At 41.8% G+C, this 19,112-nt stretch overlaps 1 protein-coding gene across 1 annotated transcript in view; it reads right to left on the reverse strand.

Annotated features, from left to right (window-relative positions):
- Positions 1–3,564: 3,564 nt before the first annotated feature.
- The window catches only part of plekhg5b (pleckstrin homology domain containing, family G (with RhoGef domain) member 5b), a 70,053-nt gene continuing 54,505 nt past the window's right edge, over positions 3,565–19,112 (reverse strand). The window contains 14 exon segments of the mRNA XM_042003218.1: positions 3,565–3,954; positions 4,037–5,062; positions 5,149–5,301; positions 5,396–5,478; positions 5,481–5,524; positions 6,384–6,516; positions 6,618–6,737; positions 6,817–6,954; positions 7,045–7,194; positions 7,313–7,423; positions 8,141–8,341; positions 8,588–8,683; positions 10,267–10,431; positions 11,865–12,044. Coding sequence (XP_041859152.1) covers positions 3,945–3,954; positions 4,037–5,062; positions 5,149–5,301; positions 5,396–5,478; positions 5,481–5,524; positions 6,384–6,516; positions 6,618–6,737; positions 6,817–6,954; positions 7,045–7,194; positions 7,313–7,423; positions 8,141–8,341; positions 8,588–8,683; positions 10,267–10,431; positions 11,865–12,044 — 2,610 coding nt within the window. The 3' untranslated portion in view covers positions 3,565–3,944.

Here is a 19,112-nt window from a genome sequence, read left to right on the forward strand (position 1 = left end):
AGTCTGCCAATGTCCTGATGAAATAACCACAGACCTCACAGGAGAAGACTTTAGCTGGTAGACCTCATGATCCACCAAGCATAGCAGGCATCTCTGGCCCAGCGTTGAGGTGTTTGATGATGTCTGCGTCCTCCCCTCTCGCCTTGTTGAGGCAGATGGACGCCCTTTCTGAGTCTGGTTCTGCTGGAGGTCTCTTCCTGTGAGTTCTCCTCTCCGTCGTCATGCCTCCCTCGTTCTCTCGGGACAAAGAGCTCAAGATCTGATTTAATCTGATGGGTTTTCTTAACAAGATAAGCGTTTATGAATTGGCACTCGATGAATATAATTATAATGAAACAGCCATAACAAGGTTAGAACTGGATAACTAACTGGATTGAAATGGGCTAAATCTAATTGGATTTGAGCTCCAGGATGACTATTGTAGGGAAATGTTTCTTAATAAACTTAACTATATTCCTCTCTGTATTTAGCTAAATAAACTGAATAAGATGTGGCTGGGTGTTGCTTTTACTGACGTGCATGAGTTAAAATCTCTAATCTGTAGAGAGGTTTTTACCCGCAAGCTGTACTTTGTTGGCATCATGATCAGCGAAACTCTGAACCAAAGTGATACATTAAATATTTTCTTTGTGTCTCTAACTTTAGTAAATAAACAGTTAAAATGGCCAAACTTAATCTTTTTCAGAACATTTCACACTTGGTTGTTTGGCTGCACACTTGTAGCACTTTTTGGGCAGCCGTCTTTATTACTGCATTAAGTTCGTGTACGCTCATCAGCCACTTTATTAGGTACATGCAATCAATCACATGGCAGCAACTCAATACATTTAGACATGCAGACACTGTTCAGTCAGTTTGATGACGCTTTGGATATAAAAAGTTTTATAAAAAGTTTGCACAACCTTCATTAAGGTAAATTTTAGTTATGTTCAAATAATGAAACCATAATAAATGATTTCCAAACTTTTCTCGCCTTCGGTGTGACCTATAACCTGAGTTCAACTAAAGACAACAAAAAAACCCTTTAGTGGAGAAAATAAAATAGAAATTATACAACAATGTGGTTTGCATAATGCTCTGTTAAAGCAAAGTTTGATTTAACAGCATTCCGTATGCTTGAGTAGGAGTCTACCACCGTAGCACATCTTGACCTTGCTAGTATTTATCTACTCTTCCTTGGAAATGTACTATTAAATCATCTGTCAGATTGCAAAGACGTTGCTGGTGCACCGCCCTGTTCAGGGTCTTCTGACTGGACTCTGGCTTTTCCAACATATTTCATCACCTTCTGGTGATTTGGATGCATGTTCGGGGTCATTGTCACGTTGAAAGGTAAATTCCTCTTCAGCTTCAGTTTTCAAGCAGACGCCTGAAGGTTTTGGGCCAAAATTTATTTAATAATTTCCTCCACCTAGCTACAACCCCAGTTCCAGCTGAGGAGAATACAACCTCAAACCTCATGATCCTGCAAACCATCATGCTTCATCATGGTATGGTGATCAACCTTGGTCTCATCAGACCAGAACAAATGTTCCTCACATGCTTTTGAGAGGTCTGATGTATTATTCAATAAACTGTAACCAGGCTCAGATGTTTTTATCTGAAAAGGTTTCTGTCTTTCAACCCTACCCCACAGCCCAGACATATGGAGAATATGAGATAGCTGCATGTAGTAGAAAACCAGTACTTATCAGAACTTCCTGCAGTTTTTTACAGTGTTGTGTTCTGAACAGTTCGTCTGATTACTATCTTCACTGTATTCCAATGCTGGGAAAATCTTTTTGTACTCTTCTCCTGACTGATACCTTTCAACAATGAGATTGCTTTGATGCTTTGGAAGCTCTGCGAACCTTCTGCTGCAGCAAAACCCTACGAGGACAGCTGAACAGCTGAACCTTATTTGGGGTTAATGATCGTCTCTTTAATTGATGACACGTGTGAACCCAAGAAGATGGATGCTGTGATTAAATCTAAAAGTATTTAAGGGTGTCCAGATTTATTAAACCAGCTTATAGCATGGTTTTAATTTTGATGGTTTTTACTGATTAGTTCACCTTATGGTATTAAAGGTTTAATTATTTATTGCAGTCTTAATTTTTTAAATACCACAAAACCTTGGCATTTAATCAGGTGTTGTGAATACTGTTTGTATATCAACTGGGCATTATTTTGTCTCACTCTGCAGGATCATTTTAAGTGACTTTTATGTGATGTAATGACGCATACTTGCATATACTATGGGGTGGACAGTGGCTGAGGTGTAGAGCGGGTCATCCAATTGTCAATCTGTCATGTCTTTTGGCAAAGCGCCGTCCTTGCCTGCAGTTCGGTGGTGGTCAGAGGTGGACTGGCTGCCATGTGGGCTGCTGTGGCAACACATCCCTGTTAAGTGCTTTGGGTGCCTATAGAGCTATAGAAATCTAATCCATTATTATTTTACATTATTTTTTAAGCTAAAGATCGAGTTCCAGGTAAGAGGTTGGCTTCATCCAGAAATAAAAACCTCCAAACCTGCTGTGATTCATTACCATCGATTCCGACCCGACCTCTGCTGTAACTCACCTTCACCTCCTTAAATGTTCTGTCGCCACCTGCTGCCTGTCTGACAGCAGTTCCCCGGCTCGTGTCTCGCTCCATCACACAGAATTACACCGTTAAATAAACAGGGATTGGAAAGTGTTTAATTTTTTTATTATCATTTTGTAAGACACTTTGAAGTCATTCCTGAAAGAGGAGACACATGATTTTGGTTCATAGCACATTAATGCCTGACAAGACCAAAACAACATTAAGACTACATCAAAAAAAAAAAAAAAACAACTTACAAATCATGGAAGCAAATGATATAAACAATATCTTATATATATAAAACATAGCAGGCATAATAAAATATTACAAACAAAAACAAACAACAAAGAAACAAAGTAAACAGATAACCTATTTGGTTTGGGGGCGATGTTTATAGCGAGATCAATGATTTTTTCTTTTCTAATCTCCTGGAGAAAACAGTTAAACTAAAGCTCAGCAGTCACTTGTTAAAGAAAATATCCACCTCAAACGTTTCCTTCAACCTCTTACTGTTACCACCAAAAAGAAACACGGGCAGGTGTGACTCTTTCTTCCTCCCCACCCCAAAATGAGCAGAGTAGTGCAGAAAATACATCATAACAGCCTTAGTCACTCTGTTATATTGAACATGAAGAGTGGAGGAGGAAGTCTGAAATGTGATTGGTGGCATCAGTTTTGTTTGGCTGGGCTACACAGGTCTTCCATCTTGGGGGGTGTTAGCACATTCACAGGAGATGGAGATCCGTTTTGGTTCAGTCAGGAAACAAGGAGAAGGTATCACTCAAACACACACACACACACACATTCATTCCCACATACACATCTGTACACAAACAAATCCTGTGACTGTAAGTTCACTCTGAAGTGTGCAATTATTTCTCAAACCAGGAGTAGTACGAGTGTCAGGAGGTCGATCTTGGTGCTGCTTTTCTTTTTTTATATATATTTATTTTAAAGCTACAAGAATTTTCAAGACTTGGTGTCCATCTTTTTTGTCGACTCATGATCGAGAGGAAGCGAAGCATTCGGCTCCTCCTGTGTGGAGTGCAGGGAGGGTTGGGTCAGAACCTCCACCTGGATGAGAGTCAAATCCACCCTCCTGCACCCCCACCCAACCCCCAAATAATGCTACTTCCGTTGCAAAGTGCAGCAGTTAATGTCTCTCTGCCTCTCCCTTCCACATTAGAAATACAGAAACTAATACAAGAGCAGAAAAAAAGAAAGGGTTGTTGATGTTGTAAAGGAAAAATGGAGAAGCCAATGTCCAACAGGAAGGGAGAGGGCATAACGAAAAGAGTGCATCTGTGTCTCAAGCAAATCAGTCCACCCTCAGAAGAAAAGTTGTTCCTCGCGATGTCCATATTACCGTTCTGCCGTTACACCTCCCTGAAAATTAAAAAAAAACATGATTACACATTCTGATCAGAGTGAAATGAAAGAGTCTGGGATTCGACGTGGAGCAACTTACGATGCCGTCAGTGTGGAGTTGAGGACCAGAGTGGTGCGTATCCTGTACAGCTGAGCTACTGTCAGCTTCTTGTGCTGTTGGGTTGGAGTTTTCCTCTTTTTGGGCGTCGGTTCCACCGACTTGCTTTTCTTCTCCAAGCAGCCCAATGGAAGCGTTACCCCGTCTGAGTCGCTGCTCAGAAACTCGTTCCCCTCGCGTGGCGTGGGAGGCGCTGTGTGGCAGTGCCACGCCCCGGCCTTGTTCAGGTCAGCTCGGAGTCTGTCAGCGGGTGCACTCATGCTCAGGCTGTCTTCTGACTGGTTGAGGTCACTGGAATACAGTTCCATGCCATCCTGGTGCAGCTCTGACAGGCTCTTACTGTGTGCCAGCGAGGAGGACGTGTCCGTATCCCCGCTCTGAGATTCCTGGGTCTCAGAGGGGAGCGAGTGCGTTTCGTGGGCGACGGGGTTTTTCTCATGGACGCGCTGGAGGAGGTTGTCCTCAGAGCGGGATAAAGTCAGAGTGGAAAGCCTCTGCAGGCAGTTGAGTCTTGACCGAACGTGCGGCCGTCGGCGAGGTTTGGACAACTGGACCACTGACAGCTGGGAACCAAGAGATGCATCCTCCTCCTCTTCCTCCTCCTCTTCCTCCTCATCTTCTTCCACCTCTTCTGTTTCTTCCTCTACAAGCTCCTCCTCTTGACCCTCCTGGTCAAACTCTTCCTCCTCGGTCTCTTCTTCTTCTTCTTCTTCGCTCTGTCTGGGCTGTGGTTGCAGCTCTCGCAGAGAGGATTCAGGGGAGAGGGTACCATAAGCGCTGTCCATGGAGAGAGACCGGCGCTGGAGGTCCAGCTCCTCAGCATCCAGCCCCACCTGCTGATTGAGCTCTAAGTCAACAGGGTGGACTATGAGGGTGGGCAGCTGAAACTTGCACCTTTCTTGGACAGCGCTTTCCTCGAGGTTTGTGTTGGAGGTAGATGGCTGCTGGTGCTTCACCGGCTCATCAGCATCCATCACCGACAGAGTCTCAGTGGAACCATCTGATTGGCTGAGAGGAGAGGATTGTTTCATGATAAACCTTCAGAAAAAATCAGCAGGGATACAGCAGCAGGCGTTTTTCTTCTTTATTATTACCTTGAATTCAGCTCCTTATTGCGCTGCAAGACCGGGGAACTTGTCGTGGAGTTGCTGCTCTCATCCTCTTCTTCAGGCTCTATAGGTCTCATTTGAATATCCAGCTGCCGGAGGTCCTCCTCAGAGCGAAGTCTCTGCAAGCTGGTTTCTGAAGTGCAACCAAACAGTATTATCAATTACAGCACTGAACAAATGTCCTCGAGTCTGATGATGACAGAGAACCAAATAGCCTGCTCATACCTGCACACGTTCGCATGGATTGCATACACACACCCAGCTTCTCCCCTGGGAGGCGCTGTTGGACATGGAACAGATGCACACGGCACAGGCCAACTGCACCTCTTGAACTCATTGAGGTAGATCAGGATGAATGAGCCTTAAGAGACAAAAAAAAAAGTAATAGCAAATTATCACTCTTGTGGTTCCCCTCATCCCCAGTATAACATCAATCTAGGATTCAGAGAATCAGGAGGAATCTCTGTGTGCACGAGACAAGGCAGAAGGTCAAACTGGATGCTGGTGATATTGGGGTCCTCAGGCAGCACTGCATTAAAACAAACATGATTCTCTAATTGAAACCACTGCATGAACTCAGGAATATTTCCAGAAATCATTGTGAACACAGTTCACCTTAATATCCACAAATGCAGCTCTTTCATGCAGAGAAGAAGCCAGGTGTGAAGAGGATCCAGAAACACCTCCATCTTCTCTGGACCAAAGCTCATTTAAAATCTGGTCTCCTCACATCCCAGATATTTACAGTTGTTAAAAGAAGAGGGGATGCTGCACAATGGTAAACATCACCCATTTCCAGCTTTAAATGTGTTGCTGAACATTAGCTAATATTTTCCAGGAAATGGTAAAAAATCTCAGATTCAACAAGTGAAATGTAGTTTATGATCTATAGGAATAAAATATTAGTTTGCTAAAACAATTTTTTCTTTAGATTTAATTCTAAAATATCCACTAGAAACTCCTCTAGTGTTTTCCAATGTTAACTAAATTTTTTCTCCCCCTGGTTTTTACCCTTACAACCCTCATAACTAAATGTTGTTTAGGTTCGAGTTTGGATGAGATTTGTTGTTTGTATATGGTTTATTTTATTGTTATGCATTTGTATGACAAGTATGATACAAATTAAATCTGCTAAAGAGAATGTTTGTTGTAGCTTTGCAGCAGACATCACAGACTAAATATCAAAGCATGGGTTTAAAAAAACAACAACTACAACTCACCAGGATCCTTGAGCTCCTTACAGATGACATTGTGGATAAGAAGAGGCTGGCGAATAATTTTAACCTTTTCCACTCTTTTCACCGGTTTGGTGATCAGCAGCAGGTCAGTAAACAGAAAGCAGTAAACCTCCATCTGTAGGAGCAATAAACTCAGTTCAGACCTGACAGGAACTGTGTTATATAACTGAGGTTAGAGTCAGATGTGGTGGGTGAAAGGATGAGCGCCGTGTTTACCCTGCTGTCTTTGCCCTCTTTCATCCGCAGTGCTCCCTCGAGATGCAGCTGTCGAGTCTCCTCCGGTGAGGTTCCTCTCATGGGAGCCATCAGATCAAAGCGGCTGTAATCTTTGAGAATCTGAGGGGGTAGAAAGACAAATGTATGAAGCCCCTTCTCACATGAGGTCTTGCATCTGAAAACTCTGCAGACTTCCTACCTTCTCCACTTCCTCACTGCTGCCCTCCACAGCCTCGTAGGAGTCTATACGGGCAGAGATGGTGGCCAGCTTCTGCCGCTCCTGACGCTGTCGCATCTGGGAGTCCACGCTGTTGATGAAGCCCTCCACTGAGCTTAACTTCATTAAAAACAAAAAAAACAAGTTTACTCATGCTCAAGAAAAGAGCCACTGGATTGAGCGGCGATTAGAAAAAGCAGACATGCGTACCATGCTGCTGACAATCTCGCGGGCTACAGGCTCGTCGGTCCTCTTCAGGATGCTCTTCAGCAGAAGAGGATATTTGGTCAGTCGCTGATGAGGCTTTGCCAACATGTCAGCCAGCTTCAGACGGTTGCACTGCTTATTGGTCTCCGCCCACTGAACAGAAACAAAGACAGGAAGCACCAGAGATGAGACAAAAGTGTGTGAGGACGGGGTGTGCTGTAGGAACCTGGGCTCGGTTTTATGGTGAGAAAAACGAGAAGACTGAACTGACCGCAACGTACGTCCTGAAGAGCTCATTGTCCCTGAGAAGCGTGCGCATGTACTCCATGCTGCCCTCCTCCTCCATGCAGTAATGGATGTAGGGCTGGAACCTGGAGCCAAACTGAGACACCGAACAGACACGAGGCATCAGAGACACGACTGCATCACACAGGAAACGTTTTTACTGTGTCGTAATACGCTAAACAAAGTAATACATTTATTAATCAATATATCAAATATATATAAAATAATAAACAGAATCTTATTATATAAATGTATAAATATAATACTGAGATTAATAATCTAAAATACATTTTAAAACTAAAGTAATGAAATGGAAAATATATTTTAAAACATAAACTTAATAAAAAAATCCTATTCTAAAACAAAATTGAAGATATAAATTTCAAATATAATATGTACACTATAATATAAATATCTAAAAAAATAACTTGAAAAATTAAATCATGAATGTATAAAATATTATCTGTATATCATAATATAATAATCTAAAATATATTTAGAAATTAAAATCATAACATAAATATATAAAACATATATAATAATACAACAAATATATACATTAAAACATAAAGTGACAAAATTATACATAATCAAACATGAAATATATGAATTTTAAAATACCTATTTAAAAAATTAGTAATACAAATAATAATATATCATATATAATATATAAAATGTATTGTAAAATAAAATAAATAAATATATAAAACATGTAAACAATCAAAAATAAACATATGAAACATAATATGAAAAACATAAAATATAAAAATGAATTAAATCATTTTGTTTATTGTTCTTTTTCAGTGCGACTGACCGTCATGAAGCCGTCATGGAGGTGTGTGGGGTCGAGGGTGGCCCGGGCCTTCCTGGCCTTGTCCAGGACAGGCAGCATGACCTGGTTCCACAGAGAGGTGTGGAGGCAGACGATCTCCTGGATGTTGCTGAACAGTTTGAAGGGCTCCACCTCCTTCAGCAGGCCGCTCTCCTGCAGGTTCAGCAGCCCGCTCAGGAACAACTGGAGAGGGTGATGCAATAGATTTAGATTTAAATACATACACCTCCAAAGCGGCCGTACTAAAACTAAATGTTATCAGCCAAATATTTCACTTTCCTAGCAAGATGCTCATGATACAGCAAAAGAAGGTAAACAAATAGTTCACTCTGCATCTTATCTGTCAGAGAACAAAAGCCTCTTGTTTCTTGCCCAACAACCAGCAGCAGTGTGTGTTCTTGCATGTCAGCCGACTGCAGTAGCTCTTACATCAGTGATGACTCGAAGTTTCTTTATGTAGGTGGCTTCTGTGTGCAGCAGCTCCCAAATTGCTTCCTGCTGTTGGGACCGTTTTTTGGTCAACATCTGTACAAACACAGACACACACAAGTTAGTATGACACATACAATCCCAGATACAGATTAACTGCTGCTGTCATCCAGCATTTACTGGCAAAGTGAGTCAAACATGCTTCTCTTTTATGTCAGGGACTTATTTTAATTCAACTTTTATCAAAAGTGCTTTCATTTTTCCATTCAGTTGGTTGAAGGGGCTTCCTTTGAAAAACAAGAACATCATTGTTTAAGTTTTCTCCAGAGTTTTAGTATCTTCAGTCATAATAAAGCTAATATTTTACAGGGAACTAATGTTGTTTAACTAGATATTTATAATGTGCAAAGTTGTAAAACATACTTAAAAAAAAAAAAAAATCTGATCTTTTCCAGCTATTGAACTTATGAGCGGCTCTCTGAAGCCCCACCACAGCTCAGTCAGGTTGCAGTCTGGACCATGTCAACACCTTCATTCTTTTCTTTTTCAGTCATTCTGTAGATCTGCTGGTGTTTTGGGGATCAATTCAGCCAAGATTTAACTATCAGATGGATAGTTTCATATTTTGGTCCACAGAAAACTTTATGGTACACTCGATGACTGCAATGTGTCCAAGTCCTGTGGCTGCAAAACAATCCTAAATATCACCCTTCCACCACCATACTTGCTAGCTGTATGAGGTGTTTGTCCTAACGTGCAGTGTTTGATTTTCTCCACATGTACTGCTGTGCATTCTGACCCAATATCCCTATATTGGTCTAACATGTATGTTTGTATTTGTATGTTTTTTTCTTTTTAGAGAGAAGCTGCTCTGTCCTGCAACCCTTCCAAACAAGCCATGTTTGTTTGGTCTTTGTTCGAATTGTACCATCAGAACTTTAACATGCTAACTGAGGTCTGGTGGGTCTGAGATGTAGCTCTGACAGAAAAAAGGGAAAACGTCTGCTTTTACGCTGGTGGCCACATCTCTATAGATTGTTCTGATCAGCGATTTCTCAGCATTTTAATTCCTTTAAATCATACATTTACCTCACACTGAAATGAAGTGAGAAAGAGTATTATATTATATAGTTTATATTATATTCTGTGTCATCAGACTTGGATTAGACCAGAATTGACTATGGAAAATTACCAAGAACTTCCAGCCTCTTCCAGCCAAGTCAAGTCAACTTCCAGCCTATTTTCCTTCTTTTTTACAGTAACTTCATATGACTTTAACATTGGTAAGTTTTCAGTAATCAGATCAGCAACAATGATTATTCTTATGTAACCCCCTCCTGTACTGGCCAATGTACAGGACCGGGAAAGATACAGCAGCTGAGCAATGAGCTGATTATTCCTGCACACATTAACAGGTGGGAGCCGGTGTGTGCGATAATGTTATCGTTTACAGCTCCTCACTGCAGCCTGTCAGTGAAATGCTTTATGAGTTTCATTACAGGAATACGGGCAACGGGGAGAGAGTTACAGAAAGAACTGATAAGGAAGTCAGATAATCAGGAAGTAGAACATCGGCATGCTTTTGAGGAAATCAGATGTGGACTGGAGGTCGGAGAATTTTTTTCTGCTATTTTCCCAGCAACACAACAGTATAAGTCTAAAAGAAGAGTGTGCTGTACCTCTGAGTCGTCCATCAACATCTGCCATGTGTCCTCCAGGACCAGGTTGGTCTCCTCCCCCTCCCAGGAGTCCTGGTGGAAGGAAAGCTCGCGTGGCACCTTGGGCGGCCCGAACAGGTTGTAGGAGTGGAGCTTGCTCTGGAGCTGCTCCAGACGATCCACCTCCTGCGATAAGACCAGCACAGTTCAGTTTGGACGGCATGACAACGAACCGCAAAGCTGCAGCGAGCGTTTGGTCTGTTCATTGTTGGGTTTAAACAGTGTTCCTGTACAATTAGCATAAAAACACTACCCACATCAGTGCCTTGATATTCAAATCCAACAGCAGCCGCTATTCAGGTCTTTGTTGGAGGTGGCAGGCTTTATGTAGTTATGAAAATGAGCTTGGTGCATTGAGACTAGTTTAACAATAGAGGACAGGAGAGCAGGGGCGAGAGCTACAACAGAGGGAAGAAATGAGACCAACAGATTGAAGAGGAGTGTGATCTCATCAGGATGTTTAATCCTCCACTGTGGAAGGAAGGAACAGTGGTCCAGGTCCCGCTGCAGGATCACTGGGTTAAAAGGGACAGACAGTGTAAAAGAGATGAGCTTTGATGGGTGACTGACAGGCAGCGTCTCTAAATGACATCTGCTGCTGTGCAGGACGTGACCTGAGGGAGGAGGATACAAAGGGCAGCATATGTCTGAGCGCGTGTCTGTATCTCATTAAAATCAAAGCTGATTATTATTGTGGGAATTATAAAAGGAAAGTTAACAGAAGAGGTTTGACATTTGGGATTTTCAATCCATCAATCAATCAATCAGATTTTTATTTCTATAGCACTTCAAACAGAATTTCTTAATTCAAAATGCTTCAAAGAAAAAACAGAAAAAGAAAAAAGCCAAAGTGTCTTCATATCAGTCTCTCTCTCATCTGATTTAAGCCCACAGTATGAAACTGAACTGAGGAAAATAAAATAAAATAAAGCAGATAAATTGAAAATTGAATAAAAACATAAAATATAAAAATGGAATATAACACTAATTAAGTTACTTTAAAAAGGAAATTCTGGTTACATTTTAGATTCAAATAAAAGCCAGGTTAAAAAGATGGTTTTTAGTTTGGTTTTAAACTAAAAAGTCCATTAGGAGCTTTAAAAACCAGTAAAAGAATCTAGACTTTGGTGAAGCTTCAACCAGTGAGGCAGACTGTTACATCTGGACAGATCCAGGTCAGCACAAACTTTTCATCTAACAAAAAAACAAAACAAAAAAACCAACTATTCCTTAAACTTTGGATTAAACTGAGTGAATGCAAAGTCCCACCCCTCCATCCCAGTCTGCTCATTCCCAGATCTGCTGGGAGGAAAGTATGCAAGCCAACGAGTCAGGAGACTCTGAAGGGAAATGACTTCACCAGGACGGGTGGGATGTGTCCTTCTGACCTCCTCGCACTGCTGCTAGCTACTGTTTTGTTTGTTTTTAAATGCTTTCTTAATGTGAGACATGTCTGGGCACCAAACTTTCATAATGTGTTTATAACTAAGAGGTTTGTCACTGTGTCTGAAAGCAGCAGTCACACCCTCTGTGGTCCCACCCTGCGGGCTCAGCGTTACCTTGCCAAAGGCCCCAGGTCCAGGAGTGGGATTGAAAAAGATGCTGATGCGGTTCTTCCAGCTGTCCGATCCGGCCCCGACGCTGGGCAGAGATCCACCCAGCTGTCCCAGAGAATCCGGAGTCGGGATGTTGGTCTCCCCCAGGAACTCTGTCATGTTCTTCCTTCGCCGCGCTTGACCCTGCGAGGCACAGACATGGAATTAATGTGGTGCACATGACAAGAAGAGAATAGAAAATGAAATAAGGTTTTTGCCAGTTGAAAAGGAAGTGAGCAATTCCAGACAGATGGTTGGAAAGAGAGAAATATACAAAGACAGGACAAGCAGGAAATCAGAGGGGGAATTCTGGGCAAGGGATGACATCAACAGGACTGCTGTGGCTATCCTAACGGTCTGACACAAACAGGAGATGGAAGAACTGCCACTTCCTCAGAGTGAATGCTCATTACATCACAAGGAGCTGGCGGGAGGTTGTTCCATAGGAACAAACGGCCCGAGTCTGGCCATTGTTCCCGGTCCATTGTTACCCTGTCAGCAGGTCCTGCCGTGCAGCCGCTCATGCAATCTCAGTCCACTTTACGAGCAGCAGCAAAGCAAACAAACAGGGGCCACTTCAGTATCTAAGGAAGCAGTTGTTTTTGTCGTCTGAGTGTCAGTGCTGAGGAATCTGCTGGTGGGGAGTTGGTGAGATGCAGGCCACTGACCCCCCTGCTCCTCCATCAAACACAGCGACATTCCTGGACACTGACACCGCAGCTGAAACTGAACGACCATTCCAGCGAAATTCTTTAACTGACCCCCCCATCTTCCTTAAACAGGCACATACACACTAAGAGGGAAGGCAAAACACTTATGCCCAAAGCTGCGAGGCTGTTGGACATCTCACACACACACACACACACAACAAACAAAACACAAGATGTGTGTTTGTTATTCTCAGCAGGGGCAAAGCTAAGGGGGTGGCCATGGTGGCACTGGTCACCTCCGAGATCTGACTAGACATCCATGGTGCCACCTCAGGTGATTGACAGGTCACTGTAGGATAGAAAAGTCTTTCCAGACACTCATGGATCACCAGTATCACTACACCAGTTTGAAGTAAATTTTAATAATCCTTTAATTATATTTTCATTAGGCCACACAAGATATTCTGTCCCTGTGCAACTACAACTATTAACTACATATAAAACTATTAACCTGATGTTAGCATGAAGCTGAGTAGCGGTGCTAATTTAGCAGCGTTAGATTTGTTTTAGGATAATGTGGGGAAATTATGATATATTTAGTTTTTGATGCGTGTATTTAGGGGCTACACATCAACTCAGTTAATCAAGTATCCAGGTTACTTAGATAACACATAACACTGACTAAGCTAGAGTTACATGATCCAGCTTAACTAAAACAGAAGGCTAGCAAGGCAGCTAGTTTATTTCTAAGTAACTACGGCGTGAAAATGTGAAGAATTGTAGTCTGTTATCAGTCTTATTTTTTAACGAGATAATCAACACAAATTGGAGAGAAACTAAAGCAGCTTTTCTGGAAATGAAACCAAAGAGAGCAGATGCTTCACTGGAAGAGGAGTACTGGAAAAAGTAAAGTGAAAGGGTTAAAAGTAGGAGGGAAATGAACTTTTTTTTTTTTTGTCTAACTGGTCAAGGACGCAGGTGTTGATTCCACATGGTCGAACGGGGAAAGTCCAGACCCTGCACTACTGATTAAACACTGCTGGACAAACTGAAACCAGGTCTATAGACTTAAAAGCAAGTGCCAACAAGTTACCAACAAATCGGATTTTGCACAAGTTTTTAAACAAGAACTGAAATAAGAAATGTTTCTCAAATGTTGAAATAAGGACAAGAAGTTTAAATTTTAACCAGGTATAAAAAGAGCGCTCACCATTGAAGCCAGAGGCATGTCAAACGTAACAAAAACCATCCTAATCCTTCAGAGGGATTCATGGATCGCAGCCCATTCCAGAGCCAGCTGCTGCTTTCTCTCAACTTCTCGCCTCCTCTTTTCCTACTTTCACTGGTGGATCACACATCTGCACAGTCCTCACCAAGCTGGGAACCTTTTCTTTTTCTTTTCTATTCCAACACTTGAACTTCACTAAGTCTTGAAATCTCCCCCCTCTCTTCCTGATGACGGGGGTCCAGGCTCTGCTGGCCACGTCCTGAGCCGAGATGTACGTCTCACGTCCTGTCAGCGATGAGACCGACTCGCTGAGGCGCCCAGCCTGCTAACATTTCATGCAGACTCTGAGCTGAAGTCATAGCAACCAGGAAGATCCTGCCTCATTGTGTCGGGCAGGAAAGAGGAGGCACAGGAGGAGGCTGATCTGAATATTTGGAGGTGGAGTCAGGGTGACAGCTTGCAGGGGAGCTCCTCGGTTGAAACAGGGATCCTGAAGCTTGTGAGGATGACAAATGCTCTGCAGGTCAGACTCAACAGGCAAACAAACCACTAACTGCTCATAAACTGAACAGTTTTTTCACCACCAGCTTTCCTTGGGAATCAATTAGCTAAATAAGATGAAGATTACAGGGGGGACATGGTAGTTTTTACTCTCTCTTGGAAGCAAAGGCTCTCTTTGTTATGTTCAGTCGCTGTTTTGCTTGGAGACCTTTTGAACAATGCCAGGCTAGATGGCAAAAACAAGGAAAGAATTTTCCAAAATACCGACCAAACAGGAAATCCCCTTTGTATACTTGTCTCAGCACATTTAATGGGCTGCTTATGTTCAATAGATAAGAACAAGAAAGCACACTTTTCCTCCCTGGAGCCGCAAAAAAGAAAAAAAAAAAGCTTGAAGCTGAAACCAGTAAGTCAACTTTAAATGTACAGGTAATAACAATTACATTTAAGGCATTTTAATTCTTTAAATATATATTTCTTTGTGTCAGTATTTTGTCAAATAACTCTTCAGCCTGAGTAAATGTCCCCTCACAGCAAACATGAAGCTGCTCTATTCATGTCTGCCTAAGTCATTATGTTTACAAGGTTTCCCTTGTGCCTGCTGTGTAAACCTGTCAGTCAGGGCAGAGGACAGTGAGATCCTCCGCTTTGGGAACTGCGACTGTGGTTCTAATGGTATGTGTGTGTGTGTGTGTGTGTGTGTGTGTGTGTGTGTGTGTGTGTGTTGGGGTGGAAGGGTTAATAATATCACGGATAAGCCTTATCTTATCTACTCTTTGGTAGCCTTGGCGTGGAAAGAGGAAAATCTTTAAAAGAGAACAGATTGCATTAAAATAAGTGGCAACAAAGAGAGCAGCCACAGTCTACCCAAGCCCCCCCACTTCACTCCTGCCTTTATGGTAGTCAACTGATAACAGCTCCCCTTGATCAGGTGGGTTGATTAACGATGGGAAAACAGCGCAGCACTGACCTTCCTGAAAGCTCCGATTATACACCGACCCGCACCAACACACATACGTGTTCCATGTGAATAACCAGGAAATGGAAACCATAAAGAAACCCCCCGGTGGTCGATGCAGGGAGGCGTATGTTTGGTGGGCTCAAACAGAAGCTCAGCCAGAGGTCAGCAGCTCCTGAAGCTGACTTCCAGCAATCAGGCAGCAAACATAATGAGCTCGCAGTCATTTTCAAACACACACAAACATTTTTATTAGAAAAAAAATATTCTTTTATTTCGTTCTCGTGTCTAAAGTTATATAACAAACAGAAAAAAAGCATGTTATGAATTTCCAACTGAGAAAATGTCCTGTTATGTTGACTAACCATGAAACTAAATGTATTCAGTTTGTGCCAAATCTTTATATTTTACCAGCTGGAGCAACAATTTGGCAACAGCACACTGTAAAAATAATAAAAAAGGTCTGATATAATTTTTGCAGGTCAGTCTCACACACAGGTGCATCCAAAAACCTCTCACCTGACAGTCACTCGTTGGCTGCCTTCTGTCAGGAGGCGGCGACTCGGGAATCTCCGAGTCCACATGCAGCAGGTCCCAGCTGTGCCAGGATGTCAAGCGACCAAAACGAACCATTTTTCCAGAGAAAACACCCCAAAACCCAAATTTAATTAAAGAAAAAAAGAAAATAGTCAAAGCAAATAAAACCGCAGAGGTTACTCCCCCGTCAGGACAAATCCATTTCCAGACGTGGACGGATCGCCGTCTCTCCTCTGTCTGTATGTCTGACTGCCTGCCTGATCCTGCAGGTAATGGCAGCTGCAGGTCAACGGTCACACAAACAACAATCATAAAGGTGTGTATTCACCCTGCAGTAATCTCCACCTTTAAGAATCAGGGGAAGTTCTGTCTCACACACACACACCTCCTTGGCCTTCTGGGCTCATAGCTCCTCCCACATTATCTGGGGAATATTTAGGAATCTCCCAGCACCTGATATAATTATTAGAGTAATTAGACTACAGGCTCTAATGCACGAGTCATAAATGCCTTACAAACTCGTCAAACTGGATGCAAGTAAGCAGAGTGTTATTCTTAAATTGATCACAGAAACTCTGTTAAACTCTACTCACTGCATGTTTTAGCTCAATGCCTGAGATCAAATGGATCAATAAAGACCCATGTGACTGCTGCTGATTCAACTACTGTCACTTGAAATGACTGTGTGTTTGTAAGACAATAGTCCTCATTGTGAGCCATCATAGACGTCAGATAGTGAGGGGAGAGCTGGCAGCTAAAGGGAAACCAGACACATGACTGAGCTGTGATTCCAACACACATCAGCTCCTGCAGCAAAGCCCACCGAGCTGCATCCTGCTGCATGAATACAATATCATTTCAATTCCTTCAGTGGTTAAAAACAAGCGAGGACAACACGTCTTCCTCGTGGGTGTCATCAGAGGAAGGCTTTTAGATCCTTCTGTCAGCTCCAGTATCACCTCATAAGTCCCTTATTATCTTCTCACCACAGTATCTACCTGCACTGTCTATTACATAACAACCTCACCCAGGCCTGAGGCAAAGCCAGCTGGGAAGAAACTTCCCAATATGCTGATATGTATATATGCTGATCAATATTTCAGAAAAAAAGTGGGGGAAAAAAACCAAAACAAAACTATGAGGAAGGTGTAGGCTAATGTTTAGTTTACCGCCCTATAAAAGAGAACAATGCAGCAAATCTCACATTTAAAAACAGAGCTCTAAATTCACGCCAACCAACCAAACGCGGGTTTAAATTCATTTAGCAGTTAAAAATAAAAGCTTACAGACTGGTAAGTGAGGATTGAAGCACTACATTCCACATGAACGTGTCCACACACAGACAGGTTTAGGTGTGTTCGCAAAAGGTTTTTTTCTGTCTGGAGGTTTCGTCCACGTCATTATTTTGAAACCAGGTCCGAAAGTGAATAAATCTGAAAACGTTTCCATTTTGTTTCCAAGTTTATGATCCAAACACTTCTTTCCTGAACGAATTATGCCTTCGCTCCATCTCTTTTCTAAGCAGGCCTCCCCCACCCTCACCAGCTATGAATGAGACTAGCTGCTTTGCATCTTCACTGGTCTCACGATTCGATTACGATTATCTTGTCAATGATTCAGTTTCATTCCAGGATGAATTATAAACACCTAGATAATTATGAACTCCCTTTTAATTTATAATTATTACAAAAATCATTCTGAATGTCCTGAATATTAAACATCATAAACATGTAAACTATGACGTTATTTTCATATTAAGAACTTTATTGTTCCAATGCCGGAAAAATAAGAAATTATAAATTATTATTATAGATTAAATTACTCTGAAACTATTATGTTTTGTGGCTGCATCGATGCAGAGTTGCCCATTTCCACATCGTCATGCATCATAATAACAAATAAATTCAATACTCCTACTAATTATTAAAAAAGAAAGAAGAAAATGTGAAGAAACAGGAGTTTGTACACAAAAACAAACACAAAGCTAACTGAGAACATCCTGAATGGCACAAATTCAGGAAAATCAAAGATCTTCAAATATTCCAACATGTTATTATTTAAGTAATGTTGAAAAAACTGCCCAGATAAAGTTTAAATTAGATCATTTAAAATGTGCTAAGAGTAAAAGTTACTCGTTCCTGGCTGGAAAAGGAAATACTGTGAGGATGTTCAGTATTCTCATGAAAATACGTCAATGAAAGCTATTTAAAGAAACATGTATGATGAAATGCACCGTTTGCATTTATAGTCTGGTTTATTTTCATGGAAAGAAATGTGACTGTTTTTACTGCCGTTTATGACTTGAATGGGTCATTAGCACGAGAAAAGGTTTGTTAAGAAGTTTACAAAGGTGAAAAAGGTGAAAAAATCTCCCCAAACAAGGAGATTATTTTCTAATTTTAACCCTCTGACACTTGGATTTATTTATATTAAAAAAAGGTAATACAAGGGGGGAAAATTCACAAAAATTAAAGTGTGGAATAAAAGAAACTTAAACATTAATGATAAATAAAAAAATAATATTAAAATAAATACATAATAGTGAGTAACAGCCAACAGATTAATAAAATAAATCATTCTGATAAAAGAAATTAAATAACAACCGGCTAGTAGGGTGTTTTTGCAAATTTACAACAACAGGCGTCAAGGGGTTAAAATTTTGAAAAGGTTCAGATTTGGGTTAACATGAATCAGTGTGAGGAAACACACACACCCACGAACGGAGGATCCATCACCTGACAGAACCTGTCTCCTCGGCCTCATCGCTGTGGTTTATATCTCCGGATCAAACCGCAGTAATTAGTGTGTTTATGGACGCCACCCCTGTGACACGGAGGTCGTTTCTTCAGCCTGAATCACATGTCAGATCAGAGGCCAGCAACTTCACCGTTTCCGTCGCTGCTATGGCAACCAGAGGATGTGTGTTTTATGGCGCGAGCAGCAGATCGAAGTTCGTTGTGCTGTCGATGCTCGCCGACGGTCACACGGTCTCAGATGGTTTATGACATCCGTTTATGACAACAGTAAAAAGTGAAACGTCTCAGTTTCTGTTGTCAGGAAAATAAAAGCTGTGTGTGTATGTGTGTGTGTGGCTTGTGCTGGAAAACTGCTGTGGTGTAGTAACACTAAAATGTGGTTGCTTTTACTAAAAACCTGATGTCAGATGGAGTGCATATGGACTAAACATCCTGAGCCCTGACCCTAGAGGTTAATGACTTCACCTGAACAAATGAGTCACAGCTTCTGCTCCGTGTTTATGAAAAGAGAGAACTGGGGAGGGGGTTTGTTCTTCCAGACCTGTAGCTTTGTGAAGCCATTGGACTGCAGAGGGTCAGATT

The sequence above is a fragment of the Melanotaenia boesemani genome, chromosome 13, assembly GCF_017639745.1.
Source record: "Melanotaenia boesemani isolate fMelBoe1 chromosome 13, fMelBoe1.pri, whole genome shotgun sequence".
NCBI classification, from domain to species: domain Eukaryota; kingdom Metazoa; phylum Chordata; class Actinopteri; order Atheriniformes; family Melanotaeniidae; genus Melanotaenia; species Melanotaenia boesemani.